Source organism: Crocodylus siamensis, chromosome 7 (genome assembly GCF_052110815.1).
Source record: "Crocodylus siamensis isolate JL-2025a chromosome 7, ASM5211081v1, whole genome shotgun sequence".
NCBI classification, from domain to species: domain Eukaryota; kingdom Metazoa; phylum Chordata; order Crocodylia; family Crocodylidae; genus Crocodylus; species Crocodylus siamensis.
The window spans coordinates 45,813,261-45,835,612 of NC_143401.1; the positions used below are offsets into that span (position 1 = coordinate 45,813,261).

Here is a 22,352-nt window from a genome sequence, read left to right on the forward strand (position 1 = left end):
ACTTTACTATGATGTCCCACCTCCCCTTTTTCTTTTTTATTTAACCTAAAATCCTTTTTATTTAGCCAGCATGAATATTGGGTGCTTTCACATAAGTCATTGTGCATTATATTTATTTCCCTATTCTGTAAAGTCTTGTCTATTTTACTTCTAACCTATTGAGAACAGGCACCATCTCCTATTCTATGGTCGTGCAGTGCCTACTACAGTGGGGCACCTGTCCTTGGTGGCCCTTAGGCTTTGCTACAATAAATTTGACTAAACAACTTATGAGTGCTTCCAGACATTCATAACCCTTTTTGAATGCCCCGGATCTAGCCTCCCAAGGCAGTCCAGTATAGAATGAACAGCTTACATAACTGCATCAGTTTCGCAATGTGTTTTCAATCATATTTATTTCTTGGCTTAAAAACAACAAAAACTCAAACAAAACTGTTGAACCCAAAATATTTTTCTTTACAAATTTCTCTCCTTAGCACTTTGATGTAAAGTAAGAAACCTTACGAAAAGGAAACATTTACCTTACTGTTATATTAGCACCACATAGTTTTACACCCTAGGTGGTAAAGCAAGTTTTCTTTTTAAAAAGTCCTCTGGCAGAACTACTGGAGACCTTTGATGGAAGACATTAGTGTCAGCCTTTTTCTATAAGGAAAAGGCCTTATTTGTTTCAACAAGGCTCTCTTCTTCCATAAAAAAAATATGGCTGAAAAATACAGCAGAATATCCCCATTGTAGAGTGAAAAGCAGTTACAGTAGTTGATGGATGAAAAAACAAACAAAAAACAACACAGTATGTTGTAGACAAAAAAAATAGACTGTTCCTTTTTTAAAATGTAACAGTAAGCAACAATTGTATTTTTCTATTTGAAGAGAATTTTTGTACTTCATAAATAAAGTGAAAAAAGTTACTAAAATATTTTGTGACATTGTATAAAAAGGCATTTAAATGTTTTCCAGTCCTTATCTAAGCACTAGATGCCACTTTATAGGAGTAAGAATTTGGCAGTGGCTCTGTGCTACAATTGCTACAGTTGTCCCAAAAAGGCAGTGCTACCACCAACAGTAGAAACCCACCCACCAAAACACAAAGTCCACTGAAGTAGAATGCAGTGTCATATGTTTGTGTGTAGTCATAAAACCAACCTGAAAAGAGAAAAGAAATTTGAGGTCAGCTACAGTTGCCAAGCACAGAAGAGAAATATAAAAAGGTAATATTTGAACTAGTCAGAAGACATGCAAGTTAACCATATGAACAATCTACATCAAATATTACATTTTGTATGTTTATGTTCTATTTCCCCAGTATGGTTGACAGAGAAACATGATTAATTGATAATGTGGACTAAGTATAGGCACATGGAGGCATTGGGTGAAGTTAAATTCATTCAAAATGGCTGCCCGATATCAGGTAAGTCAGGATGTGGGGGCTAGTGAAGAGAGGTAAAGAAAAAAACAAAACAAGGAAGAAAAAAAAAAAAGAAAAAAAAGAAAGTCATGGGCCTGCTGGGGAATTAGGGGGGCAAGCATGACCCACAGGGTGTTGCTGTGGTTCAGGAGCACCTGGCAAGATCAAGGGGCTCCCAGGGTGCATGGGGGTCAGGAAGATTGGGGTCTATTTTTAGCTCCCCAGGCCCCCTGGCAAACCTGAACCCCCAACACTCTTGTTCCTCCCCACTAGTGGGACTTACTTGCTCAGCTCTGGCAGCAATGAACGCTGATAAAAGCAGCTGCACTCATAGAAGCTTCCTGGATGGGGGCAGAAGGGTGAAAAGCACAGCCTTATGGTTGAGGCTGGTAGCTGCATTTTTCCAGCCCTGGGGCTGTGCAGGGCAAGTGTACAGAAGTTCCATACACCAGTTTGACCTAAATAAAAGTAGGTTTTATGCTACATTTATCCAGACTTAGTCTTAAATCAGGTTCCACAATTTTGAGACTAGCTTGCAGGCACAGGACTTCTTTCCAGTTATAGGTTTAGATTGGTTTCCATTCACTGAGACCAGGTCTGTAAGTGTAAGGGAGGCACCGGGATGAGCCAAGTTTAAATCTGACAGCCATTTTGAACCCAAGATACATACATCTCATTCTATTATCAGGTCCAACTAGAAGTCACTTCAATGTAAATTTAGTGGGATAATGGAAAGTTAAGGACATATTAAATTAAATAATGTAAAAATAACTTACCAACAATTGGTGGTCCAAAGCTGTTTCCAAGTCCAGCAAAAAACATTAATATTCCATAGGCATGTGTCAATTTCTCAATCCCCACCATCTTTGTAGTTACATATGGAAAAATTGACCAGTTTCCATTCAGAAAGCCCAGAACCCCAGAAAGAATTGCTAATGTAACATAACTTTTGGCAAATGGAATTGCAAACAAGGCTCCTCCAGTCATTATTAAGGTCATTACATATAGATACAAAGTATTGACCCAATTAACATCTGCCAGTATTCCTAAAGTCAGTTTACCAACAGCAGTCATAAAGCCTATAATGGAGATAAGAGGCACAGGATAGTCTCCTTCCTTTATGTTTGAACTTCTTGCTATATCTTCCATAAGCAGCGAAGGAGGAAATCCACCAATATCAAAGAGTAAGATGGCAATAAAAAGAGCTGAAAAGACTCTGTTTTTAAAAAGCAGCACTGTTTCTTCCCAGTAGTTGAAATATAGTTGCCACTTCTTCTTGGCAACCTGTTTGCAAAAGTATGTTTGCTCTACAACTTTCTTTCTATACGTGTCAGTTTCATTTGCATTTATTGATATTGATCCATTCTTATTTAAAATGCTGTCTTGTTTGCAATCAGACACATTTCCATACATTTCATCACTGTAGCCCTTTTCAAGGATGCTAATATTTTCTTCAACATTCTTTTCTTTTTCATGATAAAGGAAGTATTGGTCTGGAATTTTTTTTAGGCATGGCTTCTCTGGCAAAGGAGAATTAAAGCATTCCAAGGGTCTCATTAGACTCCCACATGCTAATATATTTAGGGCTAATGCACCAACTATTAGCAAACATCCATCCACTCCATATAGCTCTATGAGTCCTCTTTGTAATGCTGCATATATAAAAAGTCCGACACTTGAACCTAGAAGAGGAAATGGAATCAGTTTAAAGGTATTTCATAAGGTTACTTATAGGTCTCCAATAGTAAGCTTTAATATTTCAGTCACTGCAAAATATACTTTATACATGAGAGGCACAATAGGAAGCAATTCAAAATTATAATTAAAATAGAAAATGTAACTTGATGCCTGTGTTGGCTTTCTTGGATATATATGCTTATATGGAGTAAAAAACTTGACAAGCCAAAAAAGGCATTGTGCCTAGTTATAAAACCTAGAATGTCAAAAAGTATTAGGATCAATTAAGTATTAATTGAAAAAGATTAAAGGAAAGAGCATCAACAATTTAAAATAATCCCTTAAAGTAGAACTCAGCATAGGCTCATTTTCCTCAAATTTGTTCTCGCTGGGGTTTTGCAAGAGGAAAAGAAGGGATGACAGCTCTTCAGAGAAAAAAAAACCAAACAAACTATGAAAGCTGAGTGCTGCAAGAGGCACCATTCCTAGCAGGACTGCTGAAAAGAGTTTCTGAAACTCAGAAGCCATACTTGATAATATCCAGCCACCACCCACAAACAACTAGTTACTGTGTTAAAGAGTCCTTTAATATAACCTGTCAAAGATCAAAGTCTTTGATTTCAGATGCTGATGGCAAAAGGTCAGAGGCTAACACAACAAACTCTGCAATTGTAGTCTATCCCTCTGTATTAACAGTGCTGCATATACACACCCTTGTCTGTGCCTCATTTCAAATCACTTGAGCTTCTCATACGAAAGAGAAACTAACCTTGACAGCCCAGCATGAAAGATAAAGTACCTATAGTAATGAGATTAGCTGACTTTAGTGAAGTTGTAAAATTAAATAATGTACTATGCTCACCCTCCTGTGATCAAACAGGACCAGTACCACCCAAGCAAAAAATAACCCCCCTTTTTTCTGAAACCTGAGCAAACAAAGAGAGCACAAATGCCAACTCGTTAATTATTCATGCCTGGCGTGTAGTAATTGGTCACCTAGCTAAGTATAACTTTGAAAGAACTTCCGCCCAAAGCGGAGAACTCTCCACACACACATCCAGGAGACGCAGTTTGTAAAGTGGCCTCTTACAAACATCTCCCCCCCTTCGATCCTTATCTCGGCGTAACCCCGTCCTTGCCAGCTTGATTATCTCCCCCGTTATCTTTCTTATCAAGAGCTCTTGGTAATCTGCAGACTGCAACAGCTTGCATGAATTGCTCAGAATCAAGTCTATTACCCACCCTGTAAATGCTGGGTAACATGATATCTGCATGCTGTAACTGAACAAATCAACTCCTCTGCCTACGCTGCACTACATCAGTAGCATAAGTAAAATAAACTTTCTGTGTAACCATTACGCTTTAAATCATCTGACTCCTGCTCGCTGTTAACACCCACCTGTCCGGTCATAAATCCCCCCTCACGCCAAGCCGGTCGTGCCGACCCAGGCTCGCAGGGCAAGGGTGCACCGGTCATCGGGGTGCGATATAACCTAGTTAAAATACTCTCCTTACCAAAATAACTGTTTTTTAAACCAAGTCTTCAAGACAGACTAAATGCTTCTCAACCTCATTGATCTCAAGGCACTCTATGGAAAAAATGCCAACTTTGACCTTGTAACTGCCAGGCCTTGAACAGTTGTTTTCAGGCAGCTTTTGCTCGAGTGATTGGGTGTCAAGCAATGGGTTCATGTTCTTGCCTGAGCTGATGTCCTCCGCTTGAGTCTCCAACCCCACGTTCCCTTGCCACACTCGTTGGATCTCAGTGTGCGGCGTTGTCCTTCAGGTGCGCTCTTTGGCCCGTGGCTCACCCAGTGGTCACTCATGGGGCTCCACCACTCCTACACCCTTGCCTCATGCCTCCTGGGGAGCAATGTCCATCCAGCAGCCTCCTTCTGAGGAGGGGGCACCCACGACTGGAACCTTGTCTCCCTAGCCCGCCTATCCGTCACCCCTCCCTCGGGGGAAGAAAGGAGAAAAAAAAAAAAAAGAAAACCTACAGGCATGACCAATCCTCTGGGGTTCTGGCTTGGCCCCACTACTCGGGGACCCACTTCCCCTCCTGTACCCCATAGCTGGGGAAAATGACCAAAAAATGCCTTACCAAAAATCACTGGGCAACCTGCCCCTCTGGCTTCCCTTCTACCCTTCCCAGGTCTCTAAGGGCAACGGGTTGTGTTCTCCCTCCCATCGCTTCTACATCTGCCCTCTCGCCTGCTCAATGACTCATCTGGATCTGGAGGTGATATCCTCCCCGACAGCAACCCCTCTGGGGTTCTCCCAGGGTCCTCTTCTCCCCAGTGTGACTTCTTCAGTGCCTTGTCATCCCTGCACTCCCACCTGCAGTCCACTTTGTCTCTCCAGATCGCCCTGTTGGCGTCTCCGGATGGTGCTCCGGTCAATCCCTCGTCAACCCGTGCGGATCAACATCGAGGTGCTCCTCCTCATTCTGCCTGCATTCATTCCAGCTGGCTCCAACCCCTGGGTCCTGTGGGGAGTGACTTCTCCACTGCCAGCGTTGAAAGCAGCTCTCCTCCTTGACCCTCTGCCGCCTCTGCAGTGTGCGCCACCATTTTTATTCTTGCCAGCCGGTGTTCAGCGCTGACATCACCAGCCAGCCGCACCTGGATAAACAGGAGGCTGACAAGCAGCGTGGGGTCCTCCTTCCGCCCCTTGTGCGCTGCACTCTGAGCTGCCGGTGACTATTCTTCATTACGGTGTTTCCCAGGACAGACCTTTCAATTACTTTTTTGATTATAGAAAAAATACAGTAATTCTTCTGTTGCAAAGAACTAAAGAAGACCACGTAAATCAGAAAAAAAACCAGAGTCAAAAACAATTTGAAACCACTGGGTTTAATCTGGTGAATCAGGTGTAGGTGTTTACACATCTAACAGTGCTAATACTGCACATCTCCCTTAAAAGGATCTCATAGCATCCCAGTTAACAGTGGCACCCTAGTTAAGAATCACTGCTACAAACTAAAGTGCAGAAAAACTAAAACCAATTACCGTCCTGATTATACAGAGGCTAAATTTGTTTGTCTAATGAATGTAGAGGTATTCACTGCAAGATGATGTTTTAGGATCTGGTTTTTGTACTAGTAGTTCAGCAGTTGTACAACAAAAATTTCGAACTCAGAGATACTGCCATGTTTTAAACATACCTGTTGAAACCAAACCAAGTGCAAGACCTCTGCGTTTATCAAAATAGTGACATGTTATGGTCACCGTTGCTGTGTATAGTAGGCCACATCCAAGCCCTGAGAGAGAGAAAGTTTATCCAGTAAACCACTTCTGTTGAACATGATTAATAGCTTGCCTCTTATTTCTTCTTTAAAATGGATTGAAGACCACCTAATACCATATTTACTTGATTTCAAGACAAAGTTTTGGAAATATATGGAGGGGGAAAGCTCCTAGTCTTGGAATAGAGTACAAGGTGGCACAGGGGAGGCAGGCAGCTGCCGTGGCCATGGTCCAGAGCCAGAGGTGCTGTATGCCTCTTGCACCATCTCTGCCCCACTCCCTTTCTGTACCCCAACCTCTGCCACCCATCACCACCACAAAACATATCCACCAGCTCCTCCAGGCTCTGGCCCCAGCTCCGCCCAGTAATAGTTGTTGCAGTGACAGCAACTCTGGCTGGGCCCTGGAGCTGCCCACACTACTGCTACTACCAGGAGGGCTAGGGCAAGCATCTGCTCTATGCCCTGGGTGTGTTACATGGTACCTGCCTGTTTGGCCTGTAATGCCAGATTCAAGCTACCAAGGAAGTACATGTTAAGGCTGTGTTGTCCATGTGCATCTCAATTATGTTAATTCTGGACAAATACAGCTAGTCTGTCAAAAGCTACTCCTGGTATTTTTAATACTATTCCCACAAATAGAAGCCAATTTTCCTTCCTTCCAGAACAACTGCAAATACTGTGTTACCAAACCAACGGGGTAGACAATTGGATGCTATATATTTTAAAGATTACATTTCCAATCTCACCAGTGCTAAGTAAAAATGTGCTATTTCTGCAGGAGGGTTAGACTAGGCAACTAAAGTCCATACAACCCTAGGACTCCATGATTTATGCAACTTTTAGTTGTTGAAAAATAAAGACAATTTAAGCTTGCAGTTTCTTACCAACAATGATTCCATATGAAAAAAATAAGTAGTATATGTTAGGGGCAAAACTGCTCATCATCAGGCCCCCAGCCACCATAAAGCCACTGAAGATTGTCACAGGTCTTGCTCCAAAAGAAGATACACATATACTACAGATAGGACCTGGAGGGAAACAAGAAAAAAAAAAAAGAACATACAAAACCTTTTTAAACTTCAGCCCAAGGCAACAAGGATTTAAGGCTCACTCCCACCTTCAGGTTTGGTAATCCCATTTCAGGTTTGGTGCTGTTCTTAAGTAGAATATCTTGAATAATTTTAAGATATAGAAAAAATGAGTATGTTAAAAACATACAAATTCAGACAGGCAACAGCAACATTCTTGGCAAATTTTATTCAAACAACACTGAATGGTACCAGGAAGAGTTTGAATACACTGCTTTTATGCCTTTAAAAAAAATCTTTACAAAATCCTGGACCCTGCAGATAAGTCTACGATTTTGTGTCTTGATTAGTATAGATTTATAATCGTATACTTTTTTCCCCCTTAAAGTTAAAGGTCTCTCCCAAAAATCAATTTTAAAAAATCTGACCTCAAATAGCCTGATAATATTTTTTTCTGCTTTTACCTGAATGTATAGATGTTGCTAAGTCAAAAAAATCATTTTGAAAGAGACCATAGCTTAACTCAGATAGTGTACACACATTCAAATGATCTGGAGAAATTCTCCCAGGTTTGTTATCTTGGTAGAAAAAGTTACTCAGGCTCCTGAACAAATATTTGAATACCAAGCCCCTGAGGACCAGAGAGCTTGCAGTGCTGACACTGCATACACATCTCAGATGTTCTGCAGGCTCCCTCAGTCTGTCTGAAGACAGGTGGCAGCAGTGCATGGAGCAGCCCTGATTGGTTGACCCACATTGCTCAGGGTCTGCCTGTCTTTCCCTACAGCCTGCTGCACAAATGTGGAGATTCTGAAGGGGGCATATTCTGCTCTGTTTGTTTGTTTGTTCTTTGGTTTTTTTAAATCAGTCCCTCCCATGAAGGAAATTTAAGTTTCCAGGAACTCTGATTCCTAACAGTGGACAGAGAAGGGTAGGAATCCAGAGTTCTGAAGAGTTGAATATTTCTCTAACAACCTATCACCTCACTTGGGCCATATCAAGGTTGGTTCTGATGGGATACAAGAGAGACGCATCTTGCCCTTCACATGGAAAAAAAATTACTTCAATAACATTAAAACTGAGAAATCACATGAATGAGGGCATTCTCAAAAGAAATCCACCTAGTGCTAAGAGTACATAACTTTACTTCCTTGAGACAAAGAAGTTTTACACTCCACAGATGGACACATTTGTCAGAAGAAATCTAGGATAACTACAAAAAAGACGACATCCATTGCTTAAATTGTACTCAGTAGGCTTGGGTGCAACAAGGCCTTCCCAGACTGTGAAAACTGGCCATCTGTCTAACATACAGACAAGAAGTTTGTCAGAAGAGACTACTCATTAGATCTTTCAGCCTAATGCCGATATACCCATTCTAGAGATGCTGTTTCAATCCACAGTTTTCAGATAATTTTTTATGGGCATCAGGACTAACATTCTCTCCTTTCTGACATCTAATTGTTTTCTGGTTCATGGATTCATTTTATAAGAGAGTGTCAATCTCTTCTTGTCAGATCAATTATGAGGATGTGGATCCTGTCTCCAAATCCATTCCAATTTACCTTTCTTGACCATGGATGATTAAATCAGTCTTCAGTATTCTAGATGAGATCTCTCTAGGACCTTATATACAGGCCTTCCCCATCTCTACTTCAAATATTTAAATGGATACCTCCAAGGATTGTGCTGGCTAGTAGCTCAGTAACTGTGTTATCAATTACACCTAGTTTTCTCCTCCACCATTTCTAAGTGTTCTCTCACCTGTACGAAAGCATAAGCCTCAGCAATGTGGCCAATTACATGAGGGTTCAAGAGTGAGACATTAAGCTAATGTGAAATTCATCTCAATAAAAAGGTGATACACTAGGCATATACAATGTCCCAGTCTAACTCTACACAAATCTCATCCTCTACTATACAGAAGATTCTATCTGCAGAACTGAATGGGTTGAACATGCTGATCCCGCTCAGTTCAGAATTTAAAACATGGAAGTTGTTCCTTTACACACTTGGGGTGCATCCACACATGCAAGCATGTGAGCTTGCAGCAGCGGTGCAAATATGAGCCGGGGCTTTTTGCCTCAGTGCACATGGTTGGACATGCACTTTGCTGTGGAAAAAATTATGCCACTTGGGCAAAATAACTCTGCCTGGCTCCTCCTAGATCTGCAACCAGGGGAAGCTAGAGCCCAGAGCCAGCACCTGTGCTGTACCCAGCAGTATAAAAAGCTGCCCTGTCCTGGCCCTATCAGTACAAAAAGCTACCCTGGCAAATAGCTCAAGAATACCTGCTCTCAGGAGCTCCTAGGGCCCTGCCAATTGGTACCTAGGGACACTACCCCTTGTGCCAGCTTGACTGCGGAAGCAGCCCTGAGAGTTCCCTGCACCCTTTACCCACTGCAGCAGTTTGGCAGGGGGAGCTGCTGCTGGGCTGTGACTTGCTGCGCACCTGCCAGACCCGGATGGGGACTGCACAGCCAGGAGAGGCATCTGCCGCTCTGGGCCTGCTGCCAGTGGGCGGTGGCTGCAGGGTTGGCCTCTGTGCAGCACTACTGCCATGTGTGCCCCCTGTCCAGCCATCTGGGCAGCTATCACCTAGATGTTCTGGGTGTGGTGGCCTGCTTTGAACTGTCAAAGCATGTTCTCCTGGCCCTATTTGGTCAGGTGGTCATCCACAGCAAGCTGGGTCCAAGGTGCCAGCTCTGAGCAGGCAGGATTCTGCCACTGGCCTCCCCAGCAGGAGTTCTGGTGTTCCCTATGGGAAAACTGAAAAATCCCTAATTAAAAAAAATTCCCAAAGTCACTCTGTAAAATACCCCAAAATCCATGTTCCTCCACAATTAAAAGACCGCTATAGAGAGAAAGAGACACACACACACACAGAGGGACAGCAATCAGTTGGGCAATGTTCTATTGCTATATCTACAGTGTTAAAGCAATGTGGAAGCCTACTAGTGTCTCTATCATAATAATAAAATGAACTCTAAATACATGTTTCATGAATATATATATTTTGCTGTCCCCCCACAGGGGCTATGGCCCCTCACACATGGGTCAAGTGGCCCCCGCAGGGGCTACAACCCCCCGCACAAGGCACACATGCCCTAGCCTAGCCCCCCCGATTGCTGCCCCACTTGGCCCCATCCCCTGCCAGCTGCTGCAGTGCAACAGCCGCCCCACCCAGCCCCCCCCACCCCCCAGACCCCTCTATAACTGCCCTCTCAACCCCAGGCACCATCACTTTAAAAGAAAAAAAAAAACAAACAAACAAACAAGCCTCTACTTACCCTAGAAGCAGGGGCTGGGGAGGGCTGGGTCCTCCTGACAGAGCCCCCCCAGGAAGCACAGGACAGTGGGGGGCAGGAGGGCCCAGGCTGGGGCCATCCCTCAGCCCCATGCTGTGCGGGCAGGGCCCCAGTGACACAGATGGCAGCTGGACTGCCAGTAAGTGCTGGGGGCTTTTTCTTTTGTTTTTTTTTACTGTGGGGATGCTGGGATGGGGGGGATGGGGCTGGGCAGTGATCAGGGAGGACTGGGGGGCAGGTGGGGGTAGGGCCAGGCAGAAGAGGGAGGCATCGGGGGGGGGGGTGGCAGGCAGGGGTCCCCCCCATAGGCCCCTCCCCCAGCCCCTTACCAGCACTTGAGCCCTGGTGCTGAAGTACATTGCCTGCAACCACAGAGATGCTCTGGCAGCCAGAGCATCTCTGTGAAGGACCCAACCTGCAGTTGCCCTGCTTTTTTTAAACTCTGTTTTTTTAGACCCCTGGATACCTAGAGGTCTAATTTTACCCCTGTGCTGCAACCTTGCAGTGTGGGGAACATTTTTTTTGTTCCTGCACATGCCTCTTGACCCACCTCAAAGTGGTTTGAGATGGGGCAAGAGGCACATGCGCGCTCGTCTGGACGTGCCCTTGTTGTCCATGCCCATGTGAGCAATGTTCACTTGAGGTACATTCTTAACTTTGTTCAGGAGCAGACTGTGGGGGGAGGGGTGGAACAGGGAAGAAAGGTGCAATGGTACAATTGCATACCCCTTGAATTCTTGATCTATTCAGAGCCAAGTGTCCAATCCTGAAGAAGCCAGAATGTCTGGTCCCCCTTCTCCAGTAGGGCAGGCAGCCAGCAGTGCCTCTTGAACCCAATCCCAGCCAAGCTGCTTAGTCCTTCTTCACAAGCTGATGAAGCCATTTTTAAGCTGGGTTTACTTTTCTTCATCTTCCCCACTCCCCCAAAAGAGCTGTGTGTTTCCAATTCAAAACAAGAATTCAGATAAGAGCCACTTCAGGGGCTCTTATGACATACATTATGTAGGTCAGACTAAAATTACCACAATGGTTCAATCTTTCCTGTAATCTAGGACTTCACAATGGTGTAAATGAGAATACATCATTTACTAATGATAAGTTTGTCAGTGACATTTACATTTCAGTTCACAGGATTGGCAGAAAAGGACTCTGAGATGTTTGATTTGACAATACAATACAGAAATTCTAAAAAACATGTTAGAGAAATAACAAGCAGGCCAGAGGTCAAGTTGCAAACCAAACCCTTAAGAACTAAGAGCTAATATGTTGAAACCTTTTAAATAAATAATTGATAAATTACTAAAATGTTTAAATGAATAATTTAAGAACTAGATCTTTTTAGCTGCCTTCTAGTAGTAGCGGTTCATTTAACAGCTGCACTTATTAAAAGAAGATAGTACATTAGGCGATTCTTTATGCTTTACCTTTAGGAATATTTTTAGGACACATACAAGGTTTTCAGTGCCTCTTAAACCATTATGCTTTCACCAAGAGAAAGATCAGTACTGAAATCCCTTGTGAGGGGCACAGTGAAGCTGACATAAGTATCCTAGTTCCATAACCCTCAATTTGTTGCACTTGTGCAACAAATGCATGAATGCAATTATTTAAGTCTCTGCTTAGTTCTCTGCACCAACCTTGTTTAATCAAATTTGTTGGTTGAAGGTAAAGTATTATGCAAAGAGCTAAATGTTTGCTTTTTGATACATACTAGAGATGTCCTTTTTTCTTCAAGCTTTTCTCCAGAATCAAAAATTCAATTCCACTGTATTATATCACTTGGATTAAACAATGTATTTAAGACAGTCCTCTTAAGAGTCAAAAAGTCCAAAGAAGATGCAGTCCTTTCCTTCCTTCCCCCTATACTGCAGGAGCTCTCATTATCTGTTATAATTATCCATCAGCATGGGTGGTAAGAGACACTTGTGTGGGGGGTGGGAGGGCAGGAGGGAAGAAGGGTTGACCAGGGCACAAGTACAGAAAGGAAGGGGACTGCTCCTGCCCATCTCCAAGCTTAGGTCACATGCCTCAGCTGTGTGGGGTGCCAGCCAGACTCAGTCAGGGACTGTGGCAGCAGCGGAAGGTTCTATTCTTCCTGTACCTCCCTGCCCATCCTCTTCAGCCAAGGAGCAGGTGGCTCAAGGGGGGAACTGCCCACCATTACCACTGTTCCCAGCAGAGCCCAATGCCCTGCACAGCCACTCCCCACAGTCAATAGCTAGAGCAGAGCAGGAGTGGCTCTGGGATTCCTGTGGCAGTTGGCAGTGCCCCCTCCCCATCATGTGCCTAGTTCCTGCCTGGCCCCCTGACATGCCCATCCAGCTGCAAGGAGTGCCTGTGCAGAGTACCGGGCTCCGCTAGGGGCAGTAGCAGCAGCACCCCCATCCCCCCTTCCTGCACTTACTCTCTGTTCCTCCACCCTCCCCCAGGCACCCCCCGCTACCAAGGTGGAAGGAAAGGTCACTGTGCTACATAGTAGAAATGGGATGCAACAGTACCACCATATCCCTCTGGATCTGCCCCTGCCATCAGGCACACATTAAGTATCTTCTAGAATGCCAGAACATTATTCAATATTTTGGGAGCATTCTATTCTACATGTTTGTGAAATAAATTCCAAGACTTGAAGTCTATAGGGGGAAAAGTGAATGTATAGTAGAAAGTGTCATTAGATTTAGATCCTACTTGAGCAAGGTACTGAGACAGATGGCTATTATATTTTTAATACAAAAGGGAGAGGGGGGTACAGGTGGAAAGGAGGACCAGTTAAAACAGCAGTTATGCCCCTCCTTGCTCAGAGAAAGTAAAAACAAATTGGTGAAAAGATTTCTTCAGAATTTTAACATTGAATAATTACATTTTTCTTTAATACCATATAAAATGTCAAAAGTTCTTTGCATAAGTTTTATGCAAATCACAGACATTTCTATTACTGTAAAAATTCATCATGGCACTGAGGCAAAGGGCTTAGGAGGTAACAAAAGATGGGAAGGGTTTGACAAATATGAAAGGGAGTTGGGGCTTTTGTCAAGAGCATTTGGCTAGTGGCAATAGTGGTGGTCTTTGGTCACTGCAGAGGAATGAGCAAGCACCTGCTCTTTTGCTAAAAAGTGGACAGAAATAAATCAGCAATTTCTTTCCTTTACCTTCCAATGCACCAAGTTGAATGCCCTTTAAACTAAGAAATGAGGCTGAGCTCAGCATAACCCAGGAGATGCACATTCCCACCTCCATTTACTGGAGACAGAATGGAGCTTTCTTGCACTTAAATGTTCTGCCAGCTTTGCCTCAGTCAAGGTAACAGCAGCATTCCTATCACATTTCTATGTGGGAGGCAATCTCTATACCCAAAGCTGTAAGATGGTCACAAAAAGCCCAAAGCCTTTGTTAAAAATAACTATATTTTTTACATTAAATATTCCAGTTTTCTTGCAAGGCAGGTTCTGTTCAAAGTTCAGCAGTCACACAGGTAACATTTTGCCCATACACCAAAATTTCTCCTCACCCAAGGCTAGATTTCACGCATGTAAAAATGTCATTTCTATGCATGAGATTTTCAGTAGCAAAAATTAGCAACAGTATATGACTTTACAATAAATATTCATTATTAAAGACATGCAGCAGCACAGTTACTTAACCTGCAGCCATCCAAGGAAAATTTTCTGTCACTAAATTTATTAAATGAATAATTTAAGAACTAGATCTTTTTAGCTGCCTTCTAGTAGTACCAGTTCATTTAACAGCTGCACTTATTAAAAGAAGATAGTACATTAAGCAATTCTTTGTGTTTTACCTTAGGATATTTTTAGGACACATAAAAGGTTTTCAGTGCCTCTGTACTTCTTAAAAAGGACATATTTTTTACTCCAGAAAAGCACAAGTGAACTTACTGTACTGATTGCAGACATTTATACATGCCTTTCCAGACTTCAAGAGGGAGTTTTAATCAAGCAGTGGTTACAAGCCTTGACCTCCTTCAGCTGGCAGTTTCATTTCTGAAGCTTAAATGACTGACTACCTCATCTATTAACTGATTTCTCCTTGTGATCCACTTGAATCATTTGTCAAGGTAACAACTATTGGTTTTCCTTTCAACAGAACTACAACTAGAGTTTTGTACCCTCTCAAAACTTCTTATTTGTGGTTCACAGTAAGTTAGTAGGTTTTTGTTTCTCAGGCTGCTATATTTTAATTATTTTGGATTCATCCTTTGGGAAACATTTTGAATGTTTAAGCCAACATCCAATTCTTTTCAGGTTTGATTTTTGTCACATCAGAATATTACCGCCATTAACTATTTTGAACTAACCCCTCCCCCACCAAACCAGGATGAAAATGCCTTTTGATTCTCAAGCATACTGAACATTGTGCATTTTAAAGGCACAAAATGATTAAGCTTGTTATGAAGGAGAGAACATTTCAATTAACCACGAAAAAAACAAAAGAAAGAAAAACAGGTAGATAGATACTGCTTCTTGACTTACTGGCAAGCAATCCGATTCCATTTGCTAGTGATCCAACCCATGCAGTCTTTCCTTTCCCTTCACCAAAAGCATCCAGCCATTCCAAATACAAGACTCCAACTGCTAGCGGAGATCCATAACACAAGAACTGAGTAAAGAAGGAAACTACTACTATCACCCAGCCCCATCCACCATCTGGAGGCTTCTGAAATACCATTTTATAGGATGAGCTAAGAGGTATCTGCAGGCACTGTGCAAAAAAGAACAAAACAGAAAAACTGAGATAAGATTTAAGTTTAATTTTGTTAGCATAATCATACAATTCTCGCATGTGTACATATTAACTATACTAAGACATACACTTGCCAAAGCAACACATCAGTTTTCTGACAGTAAAAAACAAATTTGCATAGGAACTATAAACCTATCAAACACCACTTACCATTTCTAACAGTGCACAATATGCAATGTTACATAATGTATGAAGGTAAAATTCCATGTCTATGTCACAAGCAAATAAATTTGGAATGTCTAAACCTGGGTTATCAGAATATAAGCCAGACACAAAATGACTATAAAGTTTTAACTAGGGATGGACACTGTGGTCCAGGGAATGACATATGACACTAGAAGTCACAAGACCCATATTTTATTCCTGGCTCTACCTTTGGCAAAATGTGTGACTATAGACAATTCTATGCTGCAGTCTGCCTTCTGTAAAATGTCAAAACTGTTGCAGAGCCCCTTGCAAAAAAGTGTTTTCAGACCCAGATATATTAGAAATAAATAGTTAGGTTTTATTAAGTTTAAGTTGCTAGGATAATACAGCTGTAGCAGTGTTGGATTTGAGCAAGATGTAGAGACAAAATAACACAATCTGAGAGTACTTTTATCTTTTACCACTAATATTTAAGGATTATTTGTAAATATTTAATGAATATTTACAAAAAATAATGGGGTAGACTAAAATAAAGAGTTCAATGTTACAATTCTAAGCATATTAATGTTCCCAAATTGAATTTTCATTTATGAAAAAAAAGTGTTACAAGAGACCTTAACATTGTTTCTACAAAGTCTCACTACAGAGACAGAGAATGGTTGGAATATAGATGCAATCGATTGTTAGTTTAGAGAGTTAACTTACAGAAGGTCGACTCCAACTTCCTAGAAGATATTATTCTATTTTTACTTGTTAATTCTACCTGTTGAAAAATAAGATAGAGAGCTCTTCATCAAAAATTATCAAGTGGCAGTAAAAGAAAAATAATGATGTCAACACGATCCAATAGATCAATATTACACTCCAATAGAAACTTCAGAAGTAAATCAAGTCATCTAAATGCAGAGAGACACTAACCTTCTCTCAATTATAGAGTGGCTGACAGCAGCCTTGGACCCAAACAGAGCAAAAATGTAGGCTATAAACATGAAACAAACTTTGACCATTCTGTCTCTTTAGGAATGATTTACAGAGTTTTAAGATACTGATTATCTTTCAGAAATATACTATTGCCAGTTAGATACCCAAATTTGTGATCCAGTTCCTTAGTTTCTTTCCCTCTACCTTTTTCTCTGGTAAAATTCTGGTTAATACGCTTCTCCTGATACTGCATCAGCATATCTGTTGTTACCTCCCTTTTTGTAACGCATCTCATATTACCAAAGCACCATATCAAAGGCATCAAAAAGTTGTTTTAAAATTTAAGAATAAAGTCTTCTGGGCACAGAACACATCCTTGTTTTAGTACAAGATTATGCATGTGTATCCATCTAACTTCTCACAGAGGTTGTACATATATATCCCCTTGCATTAAAAGCCTAACATATTTGTATTCAACTGTGGCAGTTAAGTGGTGATTATAATAGTTTTAAGCAAGTCTCTTCAGAAAACATAAAAAGTAGTGTTAAGAAAAAAAAAAAAAAAATTAGCTATTTTGTTTTTAGAAGTCATATAATAAATACAACATTTTAGCTGCAGTATTGAGTTCTTAATTCCTCTTGCCTTGAAGCTCTGAAATTCAGCATATTAGCTCAGCTAAAACAGTTTGCTTGGTTGTTTGGCGTTTTTGCTCCAGATCACTGATGGGGACATGGGGGAAAAAGAATGCAAAAGCTTTTCTTCATCACAGGGTTTGTCACATCCTAACTGTGAAATCAGGGGGAATAATCTGTATCAGATCCTCAGCTGGTATTAATCTAAATGGATTCATTGACTTTAGAGGAGCTCTGCCTGTCTGGAGCCAGTCAGCACTGTGCTGTGATGATGTCTTAGCCCACCTCAGCCACTACATTAAAAAAATGATAGTTCTTAATAGTTAGTTTTAACTTTGTTATACAATCTTTGTATGAGGTCTTGTGAAAAGTATAGGTCTTTAGAAAATAAACAACACCCCTCAACATTCAATACTATGTACTGAAATTGCACATACTTTCATTTGCACAACAATATTTCTATTCATATGAACATTTTTCTTTAAAGAAGATAGAAAAGGAAGAAACTGTACAAACTTATTATTCTTACTAACCAAAAATGTTTTACCACAGTCATAAACCAAATTTCTATTATTTCTGTTACAAGCCTGATTTCATCCTCACTTTGCAACACAGAAGTTATTTCCACTAAAAAAAAGTGGTGCCATGTAGCAAACTTTTTTTTGGTTGTAATTTGGATACACAATGTTGACATAGGAGAAATTTACAACCATAGCTAAAAGCCAAAAACCACCATAAACTTCAAATAGAATAGCAACTTCAAAATGTAGATTATTTCAGAAATCATGAGCACATTACTAACTTTCTGACTTGAAGAGTCATACTTGAGAAGTTAGTTATGGGTGAGTTGGAAACATCAGAATGGTTCACTTGGCTCCAGAATTATGGTGAATGCAAGATGACTTATAGACTTAGTAATTCTGTTTCTTTTACTGAAAATAATCATCTTTAAGAGAGTCTATCACAGTGAACATTATTTAACAAAACCAACTGCAAGAGAAATTTCCATGACATTTTTGCAAGCTGCCCTCTTATCCAGTCCTACTGACAGCCAGAGCTTGCAACTTTTGGTTACTAAATCCTAACTCGATCTCTCACAAGCCACTAGTGGAGACAAGACACCAACAGAATATTCCTTTTTGTACATTTCTCAGATACTTACTTTTTAGAGCTGTCAGGAAAAATTTCTATCTGTTAAGTCAAAATAAATTCTATCCCTGTCCCTTCTCTAAGGAAAAGAAGTCCCATTAAGGAGCATATATCAATAGAAGGCATTCTTGTGTACAGAGAAAGTTCTAGGAAGTGAAATCACAATGTATTTTATTTGGCAAATGAGTACAGAGGAAGGAAGTAGAGGAAAGAGACTAACTATCCTTCATGCCTTACTTGATTTTGATTTGAAGCAACCCCTTTGAGATTAAACTGCGGCCAGGAACATGGATATTTTACTACTTCACAGGTGCAAACTATAAAAGCTGTAAGTGTAGTGTATTAGCAGACTATTGTAGGCAGCTGATTTTCTAATTCCCTTGATTTAACAATGCTCTTAGACCTATAGGGATTCTAACATGCTCCTGCTCTTCTGAACGACCACCAGCTCAGACAGCTGGAACAATTTTCAAGTTCTGCTGGGGTCATCTATTCTTCCCCCCACCCATCAGATTCTATGGTCATTCCAACTCAAGTCCTCTTCTCTAGTTTGAATACAGTACCCACATCTGGATTTGCCTACATGCCATGGCCTCTCCCCCAATTTTTTTGTATGCAGGAGATGCTGGAGCATGATAACGTTTGCAACAGGCCTGTCTGCAGACCCTCAGTAGAAGAAACCAGGCATGGAGCCTATATGGACAATGGTAGCAGTTGGGGAAATCAATTCACAAAATTTAGTTGGGAGTCTTAAAAGCCACACAGTATGAAGATCAGGAGATTACTATCCTAGTATCAGTGCTCTGCAAGGCTTTGCCCCCAAAAGCACATCACACTTTTTTTTAAATCTTCATTAACATTGGAAATACTTATTGGTAAGAGTGATCAGCAACTCCTGCATACAATATTGCAAGAGTGCCAAATCATCAAAAGCTATTAGAAAGTCAAGAAAGAAAAAGCAAAGTTAAGGTAAAACTTTAAGGAAACTGAATCACTTGAAAATATGGAAATGTATACCAAATATAAGCATCGGGGTAACCCATTACTGTAAGAAATTTAAATCATGAATTAATCATGAACTCTAACCACAAAGGAGAAAGGGGAAAAAAAGGTACTCAATAACAGCTCTACCAAAAGACCCCCTTTCCCCCTGCCCTACAACCTGCAGCTATAGTGTCTTAGATTTGGGGAAGACATCCAATTGATATAGTTGCAGTGTAGAATACTGAAGATCTACACCACAGTGAACTGGTGCTGTTACTGGCTACAGTATGTCATCAAACTTTTTCATATACCCTCACAAACTTGGGCTAAAAGATACTCAGATGCATTATTTCAGAGCATAAGGATTCCATGGCATGTGGCCTTTTACTAGAGAGAGGAGAAGAATTTTTAGTTTATTATTTGCCTAAGAAGCATGCTATTTTCTGGACAGCACATGGCTGCAAAGACAGCAGAAGTCAGCACAACCAACATATGGTTAAGACTTAAGCCATTCCAGTTTTGCAAGGTATTGGTACACAGTTAAGTACCAAGGACATAAGCTCTCTTATTTTCAAAGAGTTTAATTATGATTAAAGACAGTAAAACATGTTAAAATAAACCTAAAATCTTGAAGTTTTTACTCTGAAGTAATGATATACATTGCCAACTTTCACTACAGCTTACATGATAAAACTTTTTCCACAAAATTGTAATTTATTTCTCATTCACTCATTGCACTAGATACTGGTCATTATTATATGCAATTATCATAAAGTTGCAATATTTTTATTAAACAAAAACATAAACATATGCACATTTATTTTCTTAAATATAAAATGTTACCTATTTACTTGATATCAACTCTTCTCATTTAAAAATATTGTCCCCTATTCTTCCCCAGTACTTCTTGCTTTCACAATTTAGTCTTCTCCCCTACCCTCTCTTTTCTTTTAATGTCTTTCAATCACTTACACCCCTTGGTTTCTCTTTAGTAAGTCACCTATGAAACTCAACAATTAGCATTTTTCTCCACCACACTCTTTCTGTGTAAAAGTGTAAGAGACCTACAAATCAGTCAAATGTTTTTTCTTTAACATGTACACAAAGGGAAAAAATGAATTTAGACTAAGCACATATATGGAAGAAGAAGCATTTAATTAAGCTAAGTTCATATAGGTCAACAAACATAACCAAATTGTACCCCATCTCAATTTTTGTTTGCTATACAAGAATCAAGTGGTAAACGCTAAGCCAAAAAACCCAATGTGTATCACACAGCAACCCTAGGATCTGTAAGTATTCAGAAAAGTCCTTTCATTCAACTAAATACTAGAGCTCCCAACTGCAAAAGTAAAAAAGAAAGCCCAAGACTTATTATGTACAATCCATAACTGCTCCTTGCCCATGCTCTTGCCAAGCCCATTTGTCATCCTGAGAGAACCCTTTTCTCACTTAGTGACAGTTTTATAGCAACCAGTTCCTCTTATCAGTCTCCCCCCACGTCTAATAAAGTCTTCCCTATCCGGTTCAAAGAACAAGAAGTTACCCAGAAAGCGCATTATCCCAAGATCAGTTTTGCAAATAAAGGATGATCCGCAGGGTGGCACTTACCCAGAGATCATTACCGACCAGGTCTGGATGCCAGGCTCCCTACTGCATGTTCTTTCCTGTCTGCCACTTCGGGGTGTTCTGCCCCGATGGGACCTTTTGGAAAGAAAGCCTGTAGCATTACGGGGAAATGGGAAGACGTGGATTATTCTGTAGTGGATTATTAGCGAATCACCTTAACTTTCCTTAGAGTCCTTCTGTGAACAACCCCTTGTTAACTGACAACTTCATGCATACAACAGCGTAGCAGAATATACTTGGTGTGGATTATTAGTGAACTGCCCACTCCCCCACACACCCCGTAGTTGAAAGATACTGAAGTTAAGGGGCGGGGGCGAGGGGCTTGTGCTAAACCAGTCGCATGCTGTGCCTGCCTTCCTAGTGTTTCGATCACACTGGGCGAGCAAAGGCAACAGGAAAGTCCACTCCAAGTAAGCCCAGGTCTCTGCCCTTCTGTTGTTCCCCTGGGGCAATAGGGCTCCCTCCCGCTCCGGGGCTCGGACAACCACGCACAGCCCCGGGGCCCAGCCAGGCGGGAAGTGCACGGCGCCGCGAGGCCCCTGGAGGGACTCAGCCCAGGCGGGGCGGCCCCAGCACCAACCCACCCACCCCGGCCCGACTCCGCTGTACCTGCGAGCGCCGGCGGGTGGGTGCCAGGGCTGGAGCAGCCGCGGCACTCGGCTCCATCCCCAGCCCGGTGCCCGGCGGGCAGGCGCGGCGCGCGGGGACCGGGCCGGTCCAAACCGGTTGTAACTAAGCGAGCGGCTGTGGGGAAGCGGTGGCGGCGGCGCGGGCGGTAGGGGCGCTGCTGCCGCCGGAGCCCGAGCCGGAGCCGGGGACAGCCGGAGGGGCCGAGCCCTCCTACACCACCTGCCGCCCCGGGCCAGTCCCCCCCGTGCTCAGCATCGCCGGGTCGGCCGGCTCCGCGCCTGGCAGGCAAAAACCCCTAGCTAGAGCTGGGCCCGGGGGCTTCTGCGAGGACAGTGACTGGGTGTAACCAGGAGCTGCTGATAACCGAGCCCTCTCCTCGCCCTATAGTCCGTCCTGTCATCGCTGCTGGCTGCCCCTCTGCTCTGGGGAAGCCTGAAGGAAAAGCCCCTCGCTGCTGCTGCTGGCTGCCCGCCCCAGGGGAGGGCCCGGGGGTGCCCGCGAGCAGGCTTTCAGCTCCTGGTTTCACCCACCCCATGCGCTTGACCCAAGTGGCCGCGCCAGTCCCTCAGCACTAGGCTGAGGCCCCGGGAAATGACCCGTGGAAAGCGGAAGCCCTAGGCAGTGGTAGACAGTACCCTTAGCTTTCTAATTAGGTCAGTGTTTGTCACGGCACTTCACCATGGTTACCAGCCTTGTTTCTTCTGCTACCCCTTCCATTCCTGGTGCCCAGCCTTTTTTAAGTTTTGTGCTTAGATGATCAGCTCCTCAAAGCAAGGGCCACCTGCCTGCAGTTCATCATTCTGAACAGGCCAGGCCAGGCCAGGGTCTGTGTAA

General features: G+C 42.3%; 1 protein-coding gene across 2 annotated transcripts; it reads right to left on the reverse strand.

Moving 5' to 3' along the window:
• Positions 1 to 383: 383 nt before the first annotated feature.
• On the reverse strand, positions 384 to 22,045 carry SLC16A9 (solute carrier family 16 member 9). 2 transcript variants are annotated; one of them, XM_090058204.1, is made up of 8 exons: positions 21,498 to 22,045; positions 20,871 to 20,963; positions 16,279 to 16,336; positions 15,156 to 15,384; positions 7,220 to 7,363; positions 6,252 to 6,347; positions 2,185 to 3,090; positions 384 to 1,146 (listed from the first exon to the last, which is right to left on the reverse strand). In XM_090058204.1, the coding sequence occupies exons 4-8, from the start codon at positions 15,349 to 15,351 to the stop codon at positions 968 to 970; spliced, it is 1,521 nt and encodes a 506-aa protein (XP_089914330.1). In that variant the 5' UTR covers positions 15,352 to 15,384; positions 16,279 to 16,336; positions 20,871 to 20,963; positions 21,498 to 22,045; the 3' UTR covers positions 384 to 967. The 2 variants fall into 2 exon arrangements, with proteins under 2 accessions (XP_089914330.1, XP_089914331.1); XM_090058205.1 differs by having other exon boundaries at positions 20,871 to 20,979.
• Positions 22,046 to 22,352: the final 307 nt, after the last annotated feature.